Source organism: Pseudogymnoascus verrucosus (genome assembly GCF_001662655.1).
Source record: "Pseudogymnoascus verrucosus strain UAMH 10579 unplaced genomic scaffold scaffold_42, whole genome shotgun sequence".
In the NCBI taxonomy this organism is placed as follows: Eukaryota; Fungi; Ascomycota; class Leotiomycetes; order Thelebolales; family Thelebolaceae; genus Pseudogymnoascus; species Pseudogymnoascus verrucosus.
The window spans coordinates 130,969-151,355 of NW_017263693.1; the positions used below are offsets into that span (position 1 = coordinate 130,969).

Below are 20,387 nucleotides of genomic sequence, written 5' to 3' on the forward strand. Positions count from 1 at the left end.
ACCCTTCGAATTTTAAATCCCTCAGGACCATGTTTAAATTTGGCATCCAGCCTAGGATTCAGTGGACACTTACTGGAAGGGTCACCCGCCACAGTGACCACAGTGCTCTCATTCCCGATGAGCAGGACCATGCAGGAGCCATTTTGCTACGCCGATATCCCCAAGGCTACGGTTCCATCCAGTGGAGGTGTTATTGGAGTAGCAGTTTACGCGTTGAAGGCGCTTGGAGTATTGGATTTTGTGTGTTGGCCGTTCTGTTTAGCAATATGTGCCGGGGTTGATCCACGGATGGAGATTTTGCTGAAAGGAGCAAGTTGCACATGACGAGACTGGAAGGCGAGTTTATCCATTGGCTGCAGTATGTGTGTGTGTCTTTTTGTACACTTTTAGAGATCGCCCATACCCTAATTAAATCTCGATAAACAAACTGACTGAGGCTTTGTGACCGAAAGTTCATACTGCTGATCTCAAAGGGGCTGAGGATCCTGCATCGCCATCGACGTTGTTCGCCTCATCTGCACGTTTGATGCATTGCAAACACATCGCGAAATGATAAGAGCTATGCGGATGCATAATACCGCATCCGGATCCACCGGTGGGGAATGCAGGGCGGTTTGGATGCAGGTGCATTGATAGGTTTCTGTGCCTCGGTCTAGACTTCATACGTTTATGGCTATAAAGCTCCCACGAATCCAACTCGTGGACAGCTTACTACAGCCTCGCCAATCCTTTTTTTTTTTGGCCGACTTCGAATGACCTGAGTCGCATTTTGAAGATGCCTCTCGCCAGCATATATTGGAGCACGCGTACATAACGAATGAGGGAAAGGGTTGCAGGCAGTGCAGTTTCTAGACGACAAATGTACGTGATGATCATGCAGAGTAATTTATAATACAGAATATATATGCTATTGGATAGTTTGTTTGTCCTGATTAGTCCTCCTGGCGCACTGGTCTACGCCAACAGGGTGGATGGGACGGGCTGTCTAGGCCCTTTGTTCTTTATTCCACGAACGATATTTAAATAAGTGACGCTCATGTCCATGAAAAGGATAAGAGGTAGGCAATATGTGGTTTGTGTTCATACAAAAAGAAAATAGTTGGCTGGTCTTGGCCGAGGCGCGCGCATGTCCTTGGCTTTGCCATGGAGAGGCAAAGACGACATTTGGCCTTATACTTACCAGTATCCCAAGAGCGGTGTCATGAGAGGCGGTTTGCATCATGATCCATTCCTTTAGATATGGCGAGGAAGTCGGGCTTCCCTTGTTGATTGTGACATTGTCAGTAGAGAATGGAGAATTCACAGACGGAGGAGAATTTCTTATATGAGCATTAAGCGAAAAACTGTTAGCGCGGATGATCATGGAAACTGGAGCGATAACACGTGACTGCGATTTTCATACAAATTCAAAATTCTCTCGCTGATCTGGTTCTCTTCTTCTTCATGGTAAGCACGACTAAATCAACCGTCGTCCAGATATTTCCAACTGGCCGATCGGTCAAATTTACGTGCTAGATGATTTTGGAGACGACGAATAATTGGCAATGACTTGTGACCAAACAACCATTGCTGTCGACGACTCCAAACATTTTCATATTTTCTTAACCTTTTTGGAGACCTGGTCTAGAACCTTTTGAGATCGGCGGATAAGCCGCTTCTCCAAGTTGGAGGGCTTCACTTATTGATATAATTAAAATATATTTACAGCTATCCATACCATAGCAATGCTACAATGATATTATTTCTCTATCACAAAATATAGCTGGCGAAGGGTGCAGGTCCAACTAAACTTGCTTCGGTAACACCCGCAAACGGTTCCTCCTGAACCGTTAACCAAACGATAAGGAGCCTCAAAAGGAGTACGTACCATACCTTGGATACGTTGCCGTTTTTGTAAATACGAGCTTCCCCGACAACATTTGCATGTGAATAGGGCGGCAGTTTTATATTTCTTCATTTATTGACCTTTCACTCGCTTTACCTATGATAATTTGCGACCGCCAGAGTACCAACCCACACCACGAAGCCATGTTGTGAAGCCCGATGTTCCAGAGATAAGCCGATAGATGACGTCCACCCCGTCTCCAACGCAAGAAGTGGCACATTGGCCTCCAGGCAATGTCTGAACGATGGAATCGAGAATCGCTTTCCATTGCCAATTCCGCGCCACAAGATAAAGAAGTCCTAAGGGCACTATCGCGATCACCACATCCCTATCATCGACATAATCCCGAACTCCGGCGCGCCAGGCACAATCTGAGCACCACTTCCTCACGAGACCAATCCCCCCGCCCTACATCCAGCCCCGAAAGCTTTGTCGTCGATGGACCGATACTTCATTCCGAGGATCTATACAGACACAGCACCGATAGCGATAGCGGGACAGAAGCAGACGATGAGCACTTCCTCCTCGGGTTGCCGGCACCCCGCTCGCGGCCGCGGAAAGGCTTACGAGGCCTCGAGAGATCGAGCTCAACATCACCAAGTCCTGCGTTATCTGTGGTTGACCTCCAACAAGCCTCGCGGCAACAAGAATACATATCCGATGCCCTGAAGACACTTAAAAATGAGGAGGAACGGCGCTCTCGGGAAGCATGGGAGAAGTTCAGGGCAACAAGGAAGACGGAGGTTCTACGACGGGTTTTGGAGGTTGTTCTTTTGCTTGGCCTGGGACAAATAGTATATTCCGGAAATGGGAGAGTTACAGCTTCTCTATGGAAGAACGGTATGTTTGTGACGGTCTATAATTTGGCAAATACTAATTCCCTTCCAGAGTTTACGTACCAGGCCGCCATCATGGGGTCATTAATGGTGCTCTACCCTATTCGACTATCCTATTATTTGGCTTCTCAAAATTCCTTCAAGAAGTGGCCCTCACTTCGTATCCCGGCGACTTTCGACCCAGCGCCGCTTCTCTACCCCTCCCTTCTCACGAATTTTGTCACCACTCTCCTATCCTGTTCGAACCAGGGGATAGTTCTCCCTAATATAATCCTCGGCATTTCGTCACTTATGCCCGAGTTGCTACCTTCTTTTGCTAAAGGCGAAGATGTTGGTACATTACGTTGGCTTTTGTCTTGTATACCCCTATTTGCTTGGCAGTCGCAGCCGGATCTTCTTCGAGATAAAAGCTTGCTTCCCGAGAATAATATCAGCCCAGAGATCCTGGTTTTGATATGCCCCTTACATCAAGTAACCTGCTCGGTGCTGAGATATTTAACGACAACCAGCCTGTTGGAAACCGAGCTGCAACTTCTTTCTATTTCACTTATTAATATTCTGCTGTTGTCAGCTTCGCCACAAATAGTGATCTTGCAAGCTCTCATGTGGGGAGGGGGGCTGTCATTGCTCATATCTTGTGGCTTCGCCCTTAGATGGGTGATTGCGCTGGAAAGGATTCCAAGATGGAGGTTTAAGCGGAGTGGAAACGCCCTGGGACGCCCGATAAAATCAACATCAAAGTCGATTTTAAAGGAGCCTCTAGGAAAACTGAGCGAAATTCTACACTTCGATCGGCCTCTTACGCTGGACAGCGAGGACGATGTTTCATCGGCGGTGCAGAGAGTCAGGCCAATGCGATTGAAGACAAACCTGACAAAATCCAATACGGTTCAATTTGAGAAAGGCTCAATATCTGCAGTGTCTGAGGAACCAGAAGAGGAGTTCGCCTCCCGTATCGACGGAGCTCTAGCCGATGTGACGAATCGGGAAAGGAATCGAAGAAACACGTTCCCATCGATTCGCTCACCTAAACGCTACAGTGGCCTCACTGCATCGGGTCGAAAGAGGCGATCGGCTTCCTCTAGTCTTCAGGGCTTCTACAATCTTACCGTAGCACAGGCAACAATCCGCAAGGGGCTATATGCAGCCTATGTCTACTTCTGTGTTCTCCTCATCATCTTCGCAGGAGTCCGCACATACGTCGGGAATGTCGCCTTATCTGGCGCTGAACCCATCGGCTGGGCCCTAGCATACATGTTTGGAAACTACCCCTGGCTCCGAATGCAAGTTCTCACCCTAAACCTCGACCACTGGATCCCAGTCCCCGAACACCTCCCAGCCGTCCCGGTAACATACTTCCACGGCCCCTGGATCTCCCAACTCCGCTCCAACATCGGCCTCGCCAACACCCGCCTCCTCATCTCGACCTACTGGCTCGCCATCATAATCCTCGGCCTCACAATCGTCATCAACCTCTCCTCCACCGTCGAAGTTGACACCCGCCGAAAGGTCTTCCACTTCATGATGGTCGCTATGCTCCTGCCGGCCACCTACATCGACCCCACCTTCGCCGCCCTCGCACTATCCCTCATCCTCGCTGTCTTCCTCCTCCTCGACCTCTTCCGCGCTACACAATTACCTCCTCTTAGCAAACCTATCGCTTACTTCCTTACGCCCTATGTGGACGGTAGGGATCTGCGCGGGCCAGTGGTGATTAGCCACATCTTCCTCCTAATCGGCTGCGCAGTACCGCTCTGGCTCAGCCTCGGCGCCGTCACCAGAGCCGACGATGGATGGGAAATCCCAACTCGGGACGTGAGCATGGTATCCGGCGTCATCTGCGTCGGTATGGGCGACGCAGCCGCGTCGCTTATCGGGCGGCGGTACGGGCGGCGCAAGTGGCTGTGGCCTGGTGGCAAGAGTTTAGAAGGCAGTTTCGCATTTGCGGTCGCGGTGACAGTGGCGTTGATGGCGGCGAAGGTGTGGTTGAGGGTTGGTGGGTGGGAGGATGGAGGCGCGGTCGGGGACGGGTGGGGGAGGACGTTGGGGAAGGCGGTGGTGGCTGCGGGGATGGCGAGTACGACTGAGGCGGTGTTGACGGGGGGGAATGATAATGTGGTTGTGCCGGTGGTGTTTTGGTTGTGTGTTAAGGGGTTGAGTATTTAGGGTTTGGTGCTGGATGCACTGGGGGTATATGGAGGGGGGTTGTAGATCAATGGTACTCTAGAAGAGGGTTGGATATAGGGGCGGTGGATTGTTGGCGTCTTAAGGATATAGGAGCTCTTTCACAAGGCTACGAATATATGGGTATGGGCAGTAGATATTATATTGATACCACATAATATGACTACACTTTACAACATACATTTTATCTTCCCCTACAAATCGATGTCTGTGGATATCATATAGCAGCTACAATCACCACCGGATAAACATTCTTCCCGCCCCAAAGCTCGCCCCGCCATACCCATAACATAGCTTTCACCTCAACTCTCCTCACCTCCCCAACACCAACCCCACCATGGGAGGCGACGACTACTCCTCCGCCATCGGCGGCGGCCTCAAGCTCAAGGGCTCCAAACCCTCCGGCATCAAAAAGAAGAAATCAAAGTCCTCCAAATCCTCCTCCTCCACCGCCGCCGCCTCATCTACCTCCACCACCCTCACCAAACGCCCAACATCCGCCTCCCCTGCCCCCGCCAGCACACCTACAGACACCAAAGAAGCCCCCGCCTCCGCCTCCGCAAAAGACGAAGAAGACGCCCTCTGGCGCCAAGTCGAAGAGCGCGAGCTAGAGCAGGATTACAAGACTCCCACTGAGAAGCGGCATGAGGAGATGAGGAGGAAAAGGTTGGAGGATAGGCTGAAGAGGGAAGGGGGGGGGAGGACGCATAAGCAGAGGGTGGAGGAGTTGAATAAGTATTTGAGTGGGTTGAGTGAGCATCATGATATGTATGTTTTGGTCCTTTCCTTGGGGTTGCTTCTGGAAAGGTTGGCTAACGTGGTGATTTACAGGCCTAGAATCGGACCGGGATAACAGGAGGAGGGCGGTGGTTATGTTGGGGGCTGTTTTGCGCTGGCTGTGCGATGGAGTTTGTGGGTGGTTATGGGGTTGAGGGGCGCTTGGGGAGTTTACATGATATTGGGGGATTAAAAAGATGGATAGTTGGGACGAAGCATATCTCAGCATATCAATGGCAAAGGCTCGCACGACGGACAGTACGAAGCAAAGATTTCATGCTGTAAGCAAATATGATTTGTTTCCTCAAATATAAAGTACAATTGCGATTTCCGCTGCAAGACGATGTTGCGTTTCTCCTATTTCCTTCTAATAAAGCACGCCAACCTAACCCAACCATACCCGCCGCCGTTTTCCCACCACGCTATGCTGTAAAGGAGTGTCGTTACATCGTTTTCATGATGATGTCGTTAATTCTGCGCCGTAATCCCATTGCTTATTGAAAAGGAGTGTCCCATCTGATTCCCATTTTTGTGTATTCCCATTGCACTTTGTGCCCTTCTCCGAAAATCTGTGAAACAATTTTGTTCTTCCATTCTCCATAACTCAATTGACAGTCGCCGCGCTGCCCTTGCTAGGCCTGATAGACCATTATCGAGTGACTATAGTATAGCCATCAAGCCGACGAATAAAATAGACCCATACCCTACAGCACCAAGCACATTGAACTTAGACGCCGCATTCCCCTGCAAAGAGGGCGTGACAGTCGGCTCCGCATTCTCCGTAGGTTGGCTCCAAGGAATAACGGTATACGCTGTGATAGTGCTCGTAGTACCGTCAGGACCAACCGTCGTGTATGTAGTCGTCTCAGTCTTCGAGGTGTGCGTCTTCGCCTCTTGCCCTCCCGTTGGGGGAGGAGTTGTAGGGCCGCTTTTGGTCGGAGTACTGCCGGGAGGGGTGGGGGTTGGCGTGGTTGGTGTTCCGGGTGTGGGAGTGGGAGTTGGAGGGTTTTCAGTTGAACTGTCGGTTGGGTTTGGGGTTTCGGTCGGCCCAGGTGGGGTTGGAGTGTCTGGTGTAGTTGTCTATACGGAATTATAGTTAGAGAAGGGTTAAACATTATGTTAACCAAGGGGGTTTACTGACTGGAGGAGGTTCATCCGTAGTTGGGGGCACAACAACAGAAGTGGTGGTCTTCGGCGGATCGGTTATAGAGGTAGTCGTCGTAGTCGTAGTCCCATTAGAATTCTGCCTCTTGACAAGCTCCACCAAACTCGTCGCAGCAGCAGCCTTATAGCTGTTAAGGAACTGAAACGCTGTGTCGTCCCCGCCCTTCTTGCCTGGGTGATATTTATTTGCAATGTACTTCTCTAGCGCATCGTGAAGCTCCGGGTCGTCGGAAATCGTAGACAGAAGCTTGGTGAACTGTATTTCGTCCGCCGTTGGCGCATGGTACCTCCGGACCTGTCCTACGGCCGCCGAGGTAAATGTGACTGCGAAGACAGTGAAGATGGTGAATAAAATGAGGAAATGGCGGAAGGAAGGCATCCTGGTTGAGGTGATAAACGCGGGCAGCTTCAGCCTCGTCGTCGCCGAGAGCGCAGATCCTTTAGCCTCGACCCGACTATTTCGCAGCCCGGACTTTTCGTCGATATACTGGGATTCGATTCCGGGCACCCGGTTTCCAGCTTCTAGGTCTTTCTTCTCGTCAGTGTGAGCCATGACCCCGTTTTGTACGACTCCGAAGAGGAATTGAACAAATAGTGCTGGACCGCAAGAACGGGTGGAATGCTGAGCCCGATTGAACGTGGAGCCAACCAGCAGGGTGGCTGAAGTTCAGCTCGATGTCCGTGCCAGCCTATGAGCGGCCTGATACAGCAGCGTGGTATAGCTGTCAATGAGAACACGGAATAACTGGCAACGGTGATGGGATGATTGAGGAAACAACGCGTGGGGAGGATAGATAAATGATTTTTTAATTCGGTCGAGAGAACAAAGCAAACAAACAAAATCACGGCAAACTCGCTGGAACAAAGAAAGTGGAGGTCGTGGGGGGAGGCTGAGTGAGGGTTCGTCGTATATTGAAATAGTTGCGGGCCTTCGTCTCACTCACCCTGTTTCTAATTGTAGAGGTACCTCCTCGCTCGTAATATTTTTTTGGTTTCCCAGTATCTGTCTGCAGCACAATGGTGTGCTGCTTCGTATACTGTTAATTCTTCCTAGCCAGTAGATATGAACCTGGTATAAGCAGTCCGCGGGAATAGCAATCAAGGAATCCTTCTTTCTCCGGCAGGAAAAAAAGAACCGTGCAAGGGTGAACGAACGAACGAACGAAGGTGAACAAAACAGAATTGATAACGACTGCGTGTCAACGAAAAGGCAAAGAAGAAATAAATCCCGCCGAGCCTTTCAAAGCCTCATATATATCTGCAGCAGCACAACTTCCCAAACCCATCCTATGTCATGACTCCACAAGCTGAACCGAATCGCCTTTCCTGACAACAACAAATTCCGATTCCCGATCCCACAATTAATTCCCCCGCCATCTCCCAAAGCCAAAAGCTGACTTTCGTCATGGCCCTAAAGAATCCACCAAGCAAGGAGCGACAACTTCCTTTCCTATTACCGATGAAAAAGGGCTGGAAGCTTGGTACACCTACCTATCTCCAGCTCAGCATGCACCTACCTCTCCACTCGCCAACCTGCTTCCCTGCCCATGTCGGCGCTCTAGCCCACGCCACGGATGACCCGCCAGCAGAGTCCCAAAAACAGGGCGCTGCATGGCTGATTTGCCGTGCCTGCCGTGAAGATCCATTGGCCTCGAACTCTGATCTTTTCCAACGCTCGGGCGCTTCATAACACACCGCTTCCTAGGTCGACGACGGCGGACAGCGAGTTGTATCGCGAATATTCCTTATTCCTCAACAGCAGGAGAAATAAACTGACCATTAGAGAGTAACTGACCTGTCAGTGAGCGAGAGAGTGCTAACACTGAATCCAGTCTCACCCCTCCCGCTACCTCCCTCGCTGTCCTGTCTCAGCTGTGTTCCTCGCACCAGCACCTCCCCATTGGTCAACAACCACCAACCCACTATCCACCCCCCATCCAGAACCTGTCCTGATCCTGCCCCGCACCTCACCCCATCCAATCGAGCGCTAGACCGTGCGACCCCACCAGACACAACATAACATACATCATGGCTGTGCTTGCGCCGCATCGGGATGAGGGGGGGTTATTATATATTTAGACATGAAACGGAGATAAGCTGCGTTGGCAGTGTCTGGGACGAACCAAAGGGTTGGACCACGCTGCTGCTTTTGGAGTGGTGACAGGTTGGCGAGGGGAGCGGGCTCGTATCCGGTGTTACCAAGGGGACGGGTGGCCGGTTTGGGAAACGGAGCGGCTCGAGGAGTGGGATGTGGTTTGGGGTTGTTTCTTGGGGTGGTTTCCGAGGAGCGAGGTAGGAGCGAGGGAGGCTCTTGCTGTTTCGGACCTGGCGTACTAACTACACGTGCTTTACTGGTCTGACTTGCAAAGGGGTCACATTTCATACATCATAACATCAGGAACAAGGTTTGCGGGTGATGCATCATTGAATTAGAACCTGTCTAATCCGTCTACCCAACCCTTTTTATACACTCATCGTCTTCTCTCTCCAACTAAAAGGGCACAAATCTCGCCCTGCACCTCTTCCCTTCCTAACCCACCTATCTGCAAAAAAGTCCCTCTCTACAACAACCCACAAAGCCAAATCCATCTCCTCCTCGCAGCACAAGCCGGGCAGAAGCCCTGCGCGTGCCGATGCCGGAACCAGTACTCCGGGCAGTTGCGGCCGGGAGTCCTGGAGGTGCGGGAGAAGGAACACGGGCCGGTGGTCTGCGTGATGTGCCCGCAGCGGCTCCAGCTCGTGCCGACCTCTGTGCACATTGTCAGTAGCTGTGAGGGTGGCTGTGTGTGCTGTGAGTTGGAGGCTTACCTGTTTGCTTGTCGAAGGTGTCGAGGAGAAGCGGAGGAGGAGAAGGAGGTAGGTGAATTGTCGCGTTTTTCTTGAGGATCCGAGGAAGAGAAGAAGGGGGGAGATTTCCCGTCCTTAAATACACGACGCGGGCTTCTGGTCTTTTTCGAGTTTTGAGACTTCTCTGGATATATGTCGTCGTTTGGGTGAACCAGGGGGTGGCGGAATAAAGAACATTGTTTAAGAGGAACATGGCTGTTCAGATCAAGGCAGAGAATTGAGATCAGTATGTATCGGGCTTTGTTCATTATCAGTCCTCCTGGTTTTATTGTCTTATTGTCTCTCGTGCGCGGAACATAATACACCAGTCTTCTCCGTTTTTCTTTGATTTCTGAATTTCCGTATATGCCACCTTCGACATTTGAAATATATGCGCCATCAACAAGAATAAAGTAGCTTCATGCCGAGCCGGGGGAGTTGCTCGACGCCATGAGCCGCCGTTCGGCCTTTGTCCAGCAACTACCTGTCTAAACTTCGCCTCCCTGGTTGGTATTGTCTAAACAGCCCCTTTGTTCTCCTTGTTCCCATTGTTCCATGCCATCCCGAGTAATCCCACGGACGCCTCAGCCCTGACTTTGAAGGGCTGTATGTGGTCGCAATAAAGCGTCGGGATGCAGCACCCCCTTTCAAGCTCCCATGATGAGGAAGGACAAGAATTATCAATCCTGCGCATTCGCCACAGGAGAGATACCATTTTGTAAAATGCCTGAATACTCCACTCAACCGTGCTATGACTCCGCATTCTTAACCTCCTTGATTGAAGCTGGTACACTTCCACCATTCTCGACCGAAGTTTGCGTCAGCGGCCGTAATCCAGGGCTTGCAGGCGCGCCATTAGAGCGCCTGGAGTGCCCCGAGTTCACGGAGACATTCCTGCGTACACCGCCAGGATGCCTGGGGTTGTCGCCGCCTGCGCTCGCATTCGACAGCGACCTGCTGATTCCGCTCTTCTTGGTGATCGAAGTCGGCGTCGCGGGTGGCGGGGTTCCTCCCTTCTGCACGTCTTGCACCGTCTTCTCGTCCGCGGCCGTGCCACGCATGCCGATTAGGAAGTGATCCTGGTTCTCGATCAAGAAAACCAAGACATTTTGGTTCAGATGGTACTCTTCTGGAGCCATGTCGTGCTGGGGGTGAGAGAGCATTCCAGGTTGGAAGATAGCGGCCAAGTTGGCCGAGTCCATACGGTTCTCGTCTGACTTGGATGAGAAAACGGCTAATAGATCAAGGATATATAGCAGTAATTGGCGGTTCAGAGGCGGTAGCTCTGTAATTAGTTGTTGATAGGTCTGTATTATGCCATTCGTGTCTTCGGGCGAGACTACTTCTTGCCCCATGACGCTGCGAAGAGGGGCACGGAAACGATCGTATAGATCCAGAGGAACAATCGGCTCTGGAAGCTGATTTAGATAGCGCCGGAGCACATTTGCTGCGTCATGGACGGTGTATCCATCCCAGTCAAGGCCCTTCCCATAGCGATCAGGTGCGTCGAAAATCGCGCGCAATTCCTTGATACGCTTTTCCGAGCCACTCATACGGAAAATCCCCTCAACATTGGTGGCTATATCACAATCAGCCATGAATTCAAAAGTTGCCGGGGAAAATAAACTGACCTTTCTCCTTCAAGTATACACCGCACTTCGCCACAACTATAGGCACATATCCGTAAATATAGCTGTTCCCCTCCGCATCAACCAACGATATCGCGACGTTCGCGTATGTAATACTTTGTCGCAGAGGTACACCAAAAATGCCAGCCGGTTGTTCTGCTTCATGCGATTAGTTAAATGCCTTATTTATAAGAATACACAAATTGCGCAAGTAGCCGCGCTGTAACTGTACAGGCGCCACGGGGAAATTGCCTCGCTGCCACTTGGGAGAACTTGCGCGCGCGAATGAGGCGCAGGACAAGGTGAGGGATAATGGGAGGTTGTGGCTGAGGCTGAGGCAGCTGGTGTACCTTGAGTCTCATGGTTCTTCTGGCTCTTGAAACCCTTCCACCATGACTTGAGGTCTCTCTTCGTTGGGGGCGAGGCTGCTGGCGGAGCAGGGGCGCTCTGATGTGTGAGTGGGAAGTGTCGGAGCGTCTTGGGCTGAGGCTGGGAGTACGGCTGCTGCCCCGATTGCGCGCTGTGGCTGGAGGACATGGCGGCGTTGCTCAAGCTTTGCAGTGAGCAAGAGCTAAGAGCTGAACTATTACAATCGCTCGCAGGTATGAAGAGGATATCGAATGTTGGTGTGTGGCTGGGTTGGCTCTGTCGCAAATTGGAACTTGGCGCTGCTTAAATCTGACCGCCTGTATGAATCTTACACATGCGGGACTGTGTCGCCTGGTGGGAAGATGGCTTAATTATTGGATTCGGAGCCGCGCGATAACGTATAAGGTCGTTCCCCCAAGATTGCGAGGTGTAGAATGAGTGTTTGCGGGGTGGAGAGTCAGTGTCGCGTTTTCCGTGTGCCCGTTGGCGTGGGGTCGGTATGTATGCGACAAGGCGGGAAAGGTTCAAATCAGAGACTGGTTGGGTCGCCGCTGGGTATAGAGTGAGTAGCTGTAGGTGTAAATGGCATGAGACGCTTCCAAATGTCGAGAACGATCGGAGGTATTGGATAGAAAAGAATGGTCTTCCTATTTGTTATTGCGGCTATTGGGGAGAGGTGGAGGAGTAGACGCTGTGGGATAGTAGAAGTTCCAGCCGCTACAGAACTCTTAACCGGATTGGGCGGCTAGAGAGAGACTGGTGGGTGGTAGACGGGTGGTAGTTGGGTGGTGCTGGTGTTTGGTGTAGCGTACCTTAAAAAACGGGCTTTACCGCTTGGGATAGAAGTAGAACCATGAGTAGAAGAAAGGCAAATAAGATATGAGGTATAGTGAGGATATTACGATATTAATTGTGATCGATATGAATGATATACTCATAAGATCGAGCTCAATTATGCCATGTTACATATATATACATATATATATATACTCTGTGCATGTGCAGTAAATGCCTCTGTAAGATGACACTCCAAGGATTAATATAGACATAGACGGCAGAGTTACATTTACCTGCTTGCCTGCTTGCTTGCCTGCCGTCTATATAGACTGTACTCCTATCAGAACATCCCAGTTACCGAACGGTATATATAAATGCATATATAAATAGAAGTATAAAATACAAGGCCACGCATTCGACCTCCAGTTTTGAGGGTGTCGTACCTCTTTAGAAGGGACCGCTTTGAGGGGAAGTGCGTTGTGTTTTGTGGCGGGGTCAACGCAGGCAGACGTGATAACAGGGAAAGCGCAACTGCAACTGGACGCCAAGGCGAGAGAGGAAAGGATTATGAAACACGGAAACACGAACTCATCTGATGTGCGCTGCATGAAAGCAGCATCATGGTGCAGAAATATGAAAAATTTGAAGAAATATGCAGCTTCTGGGGGGAGGGGGGTAACCAATAATACTGCGTATAAAAATGAGTATTCTGAGAGTAAATATATCCCTCTCCTCGTCAATAGAGTATCAAGGAGGGGGGGAGTTGGAGTAACTACACACTGCCTTAGTTGCGGCCTTATTTTTACATTAGTTTCTGCCTTAGTTTCTGCCTTAGTTTCTGCCTTAGTTTCTGCCTGAATGTCAGCCTAAGGACCCCAACCCGGAGACGGAAATACCTATTTCCCCCCCAACCCTCCCATTGGCTCCATTCGCGAGTCCAAAGAGAGAGACCAGCAACTCAAAATGTCCCAGCGCTAGCCGTGGTACGTACCGCTAACTCAGTCCGCGCTAAACTCAAGGAACTACGAACGTTCAAGCTTCACAGGATTTATATCACCAAACAAGCTCACACTACCATCTATTACCATCCCCGACCACGCACCCCTTTACACCACCCACCAATATAATACCCGCGCTACCAATACAGCAATATGGACGGGTAAGCAGTTCACTCAACCTACTACTCTTTGTCGATTGATGTCCTCTCGGGCAGACATGGGCCAGAAAATTACATAGCCGATTCTAACGCCTCTCTCTCACAACAGACTCGGACTCAATGCCTCGGAGCAGCGCGAATTCCAGGCGCGCATGGAGCGCAAGCAGATGAAGGAGTTCATGAACGTACGTCTGCCCTCATCTCCATCTTCCCCCATCGCACCCTCGATTCCCAAGCCACCTCCACCCAGACCATCAAATCCAAACACCTATCCTACCACCGCCATTTATCGTCACCAATACACACATACTAACACACCACCCACAGATGTTCTCCGGCCTCGTCGACCGCTGCTTCGACTCCTGCATCGACGACTTCACCACCAAGTCCCTCATCGCCCACGAGTCCGGCTGCGTCAACCGCTGCGTGCAGAAGTTCATGGCTGGGAGCGAGAGGATAGGACAGCGCTTCTCGGAGCAGCAGGCGCAGATGATGAACAACCCCAAATAAGCGCCAGATATTGGCCCTGGGGAGATGAACGAGAGATAGTGTACGATAGATGTGTGATGTGGGTGTTTGTGTCCGCATATAGATGGGCTGGGATGCCGATTGGGATGTAGGAACACGGGAATGGAGATGGATGGGGTGCTGGGGCTTGATGGGTTGTTGAAGTAAAAAGCACCCGGAGAAGTCGGGTGTCCGATTGGTTGTAGGATAGATATACGTAGAAGTATAAAAACTCTATTTCACGGTCTGAAGGTTCACTTGATGGGTTTCAGTGACTGTGAGGACAGGAGACTTCAAGACGGCTACAGCAAATCGAAATGCACAGAATCTAAAAACACATGTATCATCCATAAACTTAATATGCGTGTACAAACTATGAAGATGATGCACCACAACTCCCAGATGACCCCGCCTGGTCCGTTACGCAACATTCTTTACGCACGATATAAAAACACCAATGTATCTCACACATATTTTCCAACCCCCACGGGGTACCTACCCCCCCATAATCCTCCCTATCAACCCTCATTAAGTTGCGTCAACACATCCTTCAACCCCAGCAATTCATCCACTACCTTCTCCTCCAGCTTCCCCGTCCTCTCCAGCTCCGACTCCCTCAACCCCAACGGCACAATCCGCTGGCTCAGTAATACCCGGCTGCTCAGCCAGTACTCGACGCTCTCCAGCACCGCTGTGGCATCCCACGGTATCGGCAAAACGCCTGACACCTGATTGCGGCAGCTATTCAAGATCATCGTCAGCAGCGCCAGGGAATGCGCCTCTGACAACGTCAACAGCGCCACACGAGTCTCTCTCCTCGGTCTCCCAGGTCGGCGCTCATCATCGCTCGAGTCTAGCGAGTGCTCCGCCTGCTCCAGCAGATTCGGGAACTGGCTCAGGAACACGGCAACCTCCGCCGCGATGCTCGTCTCGAGGCGCGCGAGCAGATTCAGAAGCAAGGGAAGGATACCTCTTGCCCAGATGCTGTAACAGCGTATCGCACCCGCGGAATCGGCAAAGGGCCCGACGTTGGCGCGGCGCATGTACACTGTGAGAGGGGCGGAGGAAAGCAGGCCGAGGACGCCTTCGACGGCGAGTTGCTCGGCGATCTCGGGGATGGTAGAGAGCTCGAGGAGGAAGAGGATGCTGAGCTCGCCATAGACTGGGTCGCCGTCGATGGCTAGTTTGTCTGCCCAGGAGAAGAGGGCGGTGGCCATGCGGGCGGTGCCGTGCTTGGAGAGAATGGCTTGGACCTCGACTGTTCGGACCTCCATGCCTGGCATGAGGAGGCAGTTTTGCAGGATGGCGGTGATGATGGCGATGTCATCAGGCATGATTGTGCCGGATTGCTGGTGGAGGGCCGTTGCTAGGTCTCGGAAGCCTTGCCCGACAATATTATCGAGTATGTCCAAGGCGATAGTTAGGTTTGCTTGGGCGGCTGCGGGAACGGCGTTCAGCGACGAACGGAATTGCTGATCTGACGTGTCTTTCCGTGTGTGGATTCGTAGTAACAGGAAAAGCACCTTTAGCAACGTCCTATAATACTGAGCGGCTTCCGGTCCATCAGACAGGGCCAATTCAAAGGTTGTTTGCAGATCAACAATTGCCCTCCAAGCAATTGGAAGAAGCTCCTTCAACATTGGTGTGTCTGGGTTTGTCTGCAGTAGCTTCTGTAGCAAAGTCAATGCAAAGTCTGCCCGGGTCTGGTTCAGTCGCGAGAATATAGCTTCCGGGGGTTGACTCCTCGTATTGGATATCAGACAGTCCCGAGCAATTTCACATGAGATCGTGGCGACTGATGGGCCAATATCTGCTGTCCCACCAAGGTTGTGGCTGAGCTCAATGGCAAGCATTTCCCAACCACGAAGAAGAGACTAGATTATGTTAGTTGATAGACCGAGTATAGAGTGGTGCAGAACATACTATTTGCGCATCGACCACGGAGAGGTTGACATTGGCCTTTATGAGTTCTTGAATAATGCCGTCGCCCTTCTTGCCTTTCCACGCCTGGTGGAAACATAGCATCTTGTTAGCCAGTTCAATGTTGTAAAAATAGTCTTTTCCAAGCGTTTGGGTTTGTAGTTGGGTGAACTTGAAGCTCTGCAGGTTGCAGCCAGGGTAACGAGCTTCCAAGTTCCTCTTAAGATTGGTCTGAAGTGAGGCATTATAAGCTGGCGCTGCAACCCCACATCGTATGAAATATTTCAGTTTGGGGAGTATATCTTTGACAGGGGCAACATTCCCCGACTGCCGCGAATGATAGAGGTGCATGGCTAAAATTTCAGCGACATATGCAGCCATACGTGCCTGGAATGCGCCCTCGATTGAGCGATCGGTGCTTGCAGATGCAGCCAGTGCCTCGAAGCCACTAACATGGTCCAGCAACGCTGTGTTGAAGTCTGAATTCTTCAGAGCGTCTTTCATAGCCCATGGCCAGTAGTTTTGAGCCAGAGAAATAAATTGTAGAATAGCCAGAGCTCGCGGCATGGGGATTTGTTTGATGTTTGATAGCTCCCCTAAGGCAATGCTTATCAGAGATTTCGAAGTCGCGGCTGCGCCGTTTGCGTTTCCTTTCAAGTTATCACGGGGGTTTTTACCCGTAAGAAGATAAATGGCAAACCACTGCTGGCGGTTGCTAACAACAGCAGACAGCAAGTTCCATATCGGAATAACGTGGTCGTCGCTGTTTAATGGCTTTCCTAAATTCAACAGCATGTGAAGGAAGTTTTTTGATGTTTCTTGTCCAAGGTGAGCAAGTAACGAAGGAGGCTCTCCTGTGTTTGCAGATGCAATAATTACAAGTTCCTCGAGTAGAGTTGTAACAGGCAGTCGATAGGCCCAATTGACAGCGTAAAGCCTGGCAATGAGCGGTGAAACCTTGAAAAGTTGGCCTTCCAACTGAGAACCTGATCGTTGAAGTAGCGTGCCGACTTTTATCAAACTCTTCGTGAAGCCGAGGATCGACTTTACTTGTGCAATCCATAGTATACGATATTGGTTCCGGACCGTCGACTCTGGAGTTGCGAATCCGTCCAGAAAGCCTCTGAATAAAGATTGGAACCGGAGAAGACCTGATGTTGGCGATAGGAAGGTTTCCACTACTTGACTTGCTGCTGGGCCCAGTGATGACGAAAGGTTTGAACCAGAGGATGGATCCTCTCCAATACCATAGTTGTAATGCAGCAACTTATCGAATATAGATGAAATATGTTTCGACAATAAGAGGCGTTGCTCGGGGATCGCATAACGCCAATTGCAGGCACTTTCAAACACCCCAAGAAGAGTTTTGGAATACGATGCGGTGACCTTTGAAAGAACGTGATCCGGGACGCCAGTTCCTAAATCATCGGTGCTACCCGTCTGTGCAGTAGATTTCAAGCCGCCTTTCCGAAGGACAGCGTGTGTGACCAGGTCTTCGACTAACGCTCCGAAGAGATGGACGGACGATAGTAAGAAGTCAAACTTTGCGTTTACGAACTCAATGCCAGACAGTATCGTAGTGAGACGACCACTGCGGCCCTCCTGGTCAAGCAAACCTGAGCGAGCGATCAAGGGCCATACTCTTCCTGGAAGAACAGGCACCAGCGCGTGAATGAATTGAACGCAGGCATTGAGAAGATCTAGGTTTGCTTCAGAAGCTGACCCGCCGGCTTGCCGTTCCAGCTCCTCTTCGAAAATTGAGAAAACAACCAACACGATATCGCGGTTGCGATCGAGGCCGTCACTGGCTTGCTCAAGTATCCGATGGGCTGCCCCGTTCGAGTCGCCTGTCCCGCCATTCGACTCATTTATACGGATGCTTGTTCTGACAAGAGTGGCCAAAATCGAAACAATCTCAACGAGATCTTCTTGAGAGGCAAGCTGGTCTTTTATGGCGTCGACATACTCTCCAGCACCCATTCCAGCCTCGAGGAGTTTACCCAAGTATTTCAGACCTGAGTACTCGTAGAACCACACAGCGACTCTAGGATTGCGTTCCGAAACAATACGTCCTTGGGTGCCAGCTGGAATGCAAAATTCGTTTGTAATTTGTTCCATGCCAGTTGAGACACCGCCCGAACCCGTTCGCCTATACATCAAGCTTAGGTTCGCACGAGGCTTGAATAGCATTACGCTGTCGGTTAGTTCGACAATATTCAAATTCTCTTCCTCCTGTGTAGTCTGGTAGTCTCGGAAGTCGTGCGGCAAAGCAAACATAAAACATGTGAGATTGTCGAGAGACTGGACGGCAGCAGGCGTGCCATCATCTGCCTCGTACTCGCAGCTTGAAATTGCACGGATGAACCTCAAGAATGGAAGGCTTTCGTAAGGGTATCTCGACGCTGATGCAGATAGGAACCTTTCCACGAGGTAATCATCCTGCATGAAATATGTGACGGGATTTTCATCAATCCGAGCAGAGTGAAACGTGTTCTGGTTCCAATAATCAGTGGCGCCTGTCAGGCACGACAATGCTGCAGATACAACTTCCTCGCCGTATTGGACCAGGGGTGTAGTGCATCGAATAACGTCCAAGATAATAATCCGTATCCTTGAGTCGAAAATGTCCGCCAGGTCCTGCCCAGAGCTTGCGCCAAACGTGGTTGCCAGCATTGATAATACATTAAAGACTTTGATCTGGTCTACCGCACAGACTGCCAAATAGTGTATAGGGCTTTCCTTTTCATGTCCGGTCATGATAGCAGCTATCACTTCCGCAAAAATTCCAGTATCAGCTGTCGCGCTCGGTCCAGTTGAAGAATTTAACCCATAGTTTTCGTCGTCATCTTCCGTAGCCTCAAGGGCGCGGGATCGAGCTTCATCCTTCTTTCTTGTCAAGTCTTCCATGGCGAATAAAATAAGCGCCCATGCGAGAATTGCCGGACTAGCGATAGTGGACACATTGGATGCGGACATGGAAATTACCTCGTGTATTTTGAGGATAGTCTCCAGGTCCGTAATATATGATGGCGTGCCGTCCTCGGTCTCTGGGGCCTCGGTTTGGCCTTCATCGTAAATCTGCAACACCATATTTTGGCAATCAAGCATTGATAGTGATACTACCGATACCAGCGACTGGATTGAGGACGTAAGAGTGAGTAGCGAAGGATCGGGGTGACTAAAGTTTTCAAAGAAGCCATAAGCAGACATAAATTGAAACCATTCGAGCACATTTGCACCCGAACGAGTGTCTTTCCGATAGTCCAAGATCAACAGAGTGATCTCCAAGGAGTGCACTGCCTCAATAACTCGGCCTTGGAGCCACTCAGATTCGACGTTCGGTCGACCACCCTCGCATTTGAACCACCCGCTTCCATCATTAAGGGTATCAAAATTCGCCTTTAGGGATGTGATAGAGTAATGCAAGAACCTTTCCGGGTTCTGCTCCTGTGATGTGACAAAGGCTTCTGCCACGCGATCTATCCATGTCGTTTCAGCGTTAAGGCCCTTGCCTTTCGATTCAAACGTGCGGAAGCCGACATGGAAAATCAATTTGCTGCACGCTAGAATACTCTGGCGTTCCGTGAGATATAACTGAACGGCGCGAAGTCGTCTATCCTCGTCTGAATCTGATTTATTTCCGCCCGCAGCATTCTTCGCCGCGCTGAGCGCAAGAGATAGAAGGTTCGAAGACTCGGTGTTGATGTTCCCAGCAGCTGTCTGGAGGCTGACGGCTTCCTCATTCGAGAATTCGCTTTTGAGTTGCGCTGCTGCCCGGGATTGGTATTCCAAAACGATAATCCTCAACGCCGAAACCTCATCGATCTGAACCTCTTTACTGAGCCAAAGCGCATCCTCCTTTATTTTGTTGATATCGTATTCGCAATTGCTAGTTGGAGCAACATTGATAGCAGCTGTTTTGGTTTCGAAGGCAGCTTTGGTGTTGGATTGCGAGAATGAAAATGGGTGAAAAGGTCGCGCCAGCAATTTTTGAACTTGTGTGTCACTAAAAAAGCTCTCTAAATGGGAATCCGATGTCCCAAATTTATCAAGGTGCAAGAGGCAGGAGTATGCTGCCCCCCAGGAGCTACGATGAAGTCAGTATGGGTGGGTTTTGAGTTCGAAGAGTTTGGATAGGCATACATGAGGAGCTGTTTGTTGGATAAACATTCCTCCAACGGGGGGAAATAATTCGACTCATTATTTGGCACCATTGCTATCGGGCACAGCAATGTATGCTGTGCAGGAGCAGCATGGCATGGAGCTTCAAAAAGCTCTTCGATGTCTTGATAGGGTCGCAAGTGCTGCGCGGCTGTTTATTTGGCGCGTCGGGAAATAGTGCAACCGCGTTTACAAGG

At 50.6% G+C, this 20,387-nt stretch overlaps 7 protein-coding genes across 7 annotated transcripts; 3 read left to right on the top strand and 4 right to left on the bottom strand.

Moving 5' to 3' along the window:
* Positions 1-1,732: 1,732 nt before the first annotated feature.
* Positions 1,733-5,076, top strand: VE01_07113 (uncharacterized protein). Its single transcript, XM_018276549.2, has 2 exons — positions 1,733-2,725; positions 2,774-5,076. Exons 1-2 carry the CDS (start codon positions 2,119-2,121, stop codon positions 4,885-4,887), a joined length of 2,721 nt encoding a protein of 906 aa, XP_018127721.1. The 5' UTR covers positions 1,733-2,118; the 3' UTR covers positions 4,888-5,076.
* Positions 5,077-5,228: 152 nt separating this feature from the next.
* VE01_07114 (uncharacterized protein) lies at positions 5,229-6,022 on the top strand. The gene is made up of 2 exons (XM_018276550.2): positions 5,229-5,673; positions 5,737-6,022. The coding sequence occupies exons 1-2, from the start codon at positions 5,243-5,245 to the stop codon at positions 5,756-5,758; spliced, it is 453 nt and encodes a 150-aa protein (XP_018127718.1). The 5' UTR covers positions 5,229-5,242; the 3' UTR covers positions 5,759-6,022.
* VE01_07115 (uncharacterized protein) lies at positions 5,957-8,072 on the bottom strand. Its single transcript, XM_059463859.1, has 3 exons — positions 7,791-8,072; positions 6,824-7,374; positions 5,957-6,762 (listed from the first exon to the last, which is right to left on the bottom strand). The coding sequence occupies exons 2-3, from the start codon at positions 7,223-7,225 to the stop codon at positions 6,343-6,345; spliced, it is 822 nt and encodes a 273-aa protein (XP_059319468.1). The 5' UTR covers positions 7,226-7,374; positions 7,791-8,072; the 3' UTR covers positions 5,957-6,342.
* Positions 8,073-9,407: 1,335 nt separating this feature from the next.
* Positions 9,408-9,886, bottom strand: VE01_07116 (uncharacterized protein; the record flags this gene model as incomplete). Its single annotated transcript, XM_018276552.1, has 2 exons — positions 9,408-9,595; positions 9,655-9,886. The coding sequence occupies 2 exons, from the start codon at positions 9,884-9,886 to the stop codon at positions 9,408-9,410; spliced, it is 420 nt and encodes a 139-aa protein (XP_018127716.1).
* Positions 9,887-10,421: 535 nt separating this feature from the next.
* On the bottom strand, positions 10,422-11,837 carry VE01_07117 (uncharacterized protein; the record flags this gene model as incomplete). Its single annotated transcript, XM_018276553.1, has 3 exons — positions 10,422-11,251; positions 11,304-11,456; positions 11,651-11,837. 3 exons carry the CDS (start codon positions 11,835-11,837, stop codon positions 10,422-10,424), a joined length of 1,170 nt encoding a protein of 389 aa, XP_018127717.1.
* A 1,416-nt stretch (positions 11,838-13,253) lies between these two features.
* Positions 13,254-14,445, top strand: TIM9 (protein transporter tim9). Its single transcript, XM_018276554.2, has 4 exons — positions 13,254-13,429; positions 13,492-13,605; positions 13,712-13,787; positions 13,930-14,445. The coding sequence occupies exons 2-4, from the start codon at positions 13,598-13,600 to the stop codon at positions 14,110-14,112; spliced, it is 267 nt and encodes an 88-aa protein (XP_018127714.1). The 5' UTR covers positions 13,254-13,429; positions 13,492-13,597; the 3' UTR covers positions 14,113-14,445.
* Positions 14,356-20,322, bottom strand: VE01_07119 (uncharacterized protein). The gene is made up of 3 exons (XM_018276555.2): positions 20,173-20,322; positions 16,033-20,116; positions 14,356-15,983 (listed from the first exon to the last, which is right to left on the bottom strand). Exons 1-3 carry the CDS (start codon positions 20,241-20,243, stop codon positions 14,628-14,630), a joined length of 5,511 nt encoding a protein of 1,836 aa, XP_018127715.1. The 5' UTR covers positions 20,244-20,322; the 3' UTR covers positions 14,356-14,627.
* Positions 20,323-20,387: the final 65 nt, after the last annotated feature.

Excerpts from the sequence above, each read along its gene's own strand:
- VE01_07113 (XM_018276549.2), top strand. The coding sequence starts at position 2,119 with ATGTCTGAACGATGGAATCGAGAATCGCTTTCCATTGCCAATTCCGCG. Across the intron at positions 2,726-2,773 it reads AGCTTCTCTATGGAAGAACG|AGTTTACGTACCAGGCCGCC; the intron begins GTATGTTTGTGA and ends ATTCCCTTCCAG.
- VE01_07114 (XM_018276550.2), top strand. The coding sequence starts at position 5,243 with ATGGGAGGCGACGACTACTCCTCCGCCATCGGCGGCGGCCTCAAGCTC. Across the intron at positions 5,674-5,736 it reads TTGAGTGAGCATCATGATAT|GCCTAGAATCGGACCGGGAT; the intron begins GTATGTTTTGGT and ends GGTGATTTACAG.
- VE01_07115 (XM_059463859.1), bottom strand. The coding sequence starts at position 7,225 with ATGCCTTCCTTCCGCCATTTCCTCATTTTATTCACCATCTTCACTGTC. Across the intron at positions 6,763-6,823 it reads CTACGGATGAACCTCCTCCA|ACAACTACACCAGACACTCC; the intron begins GTCAGTAAACCC and ends AATTCCGTATAG.
- TIM9 (XM_018276554.2), top strand. Across the intron at positions 13,788-13,929 it reads AGATGAAGGAGTTCATGAAC|ATGTTCTCCGGCCTCGTCGA; the intron begins GTACGTCTGCCC and ends CACCACCCACAG.
- VE01_07119 (XM_018276555.2), bottom strand. The coding sequence starts at position 20,243 with ATGGTGCCAAATAATGAGTCGAATTATTTCCCCCCGTTGGAGGAATGT. Across the intron at positions 20,117-20,172 it reads TCCAACAAACAGCTCCTCAT|CTCCTGGGGGGCAGCATACT; the intron begins GTATGCCTATCC and ends ACTTCATCGTAG. Across the intron at positions 15,984-16,032 it reads CCGTGGTCGATGCGCAAATA|TCTCTTCTTCGTGGTTGGGA; the intron begins GTATGTTCTGCA and ends AACATAATCTAG.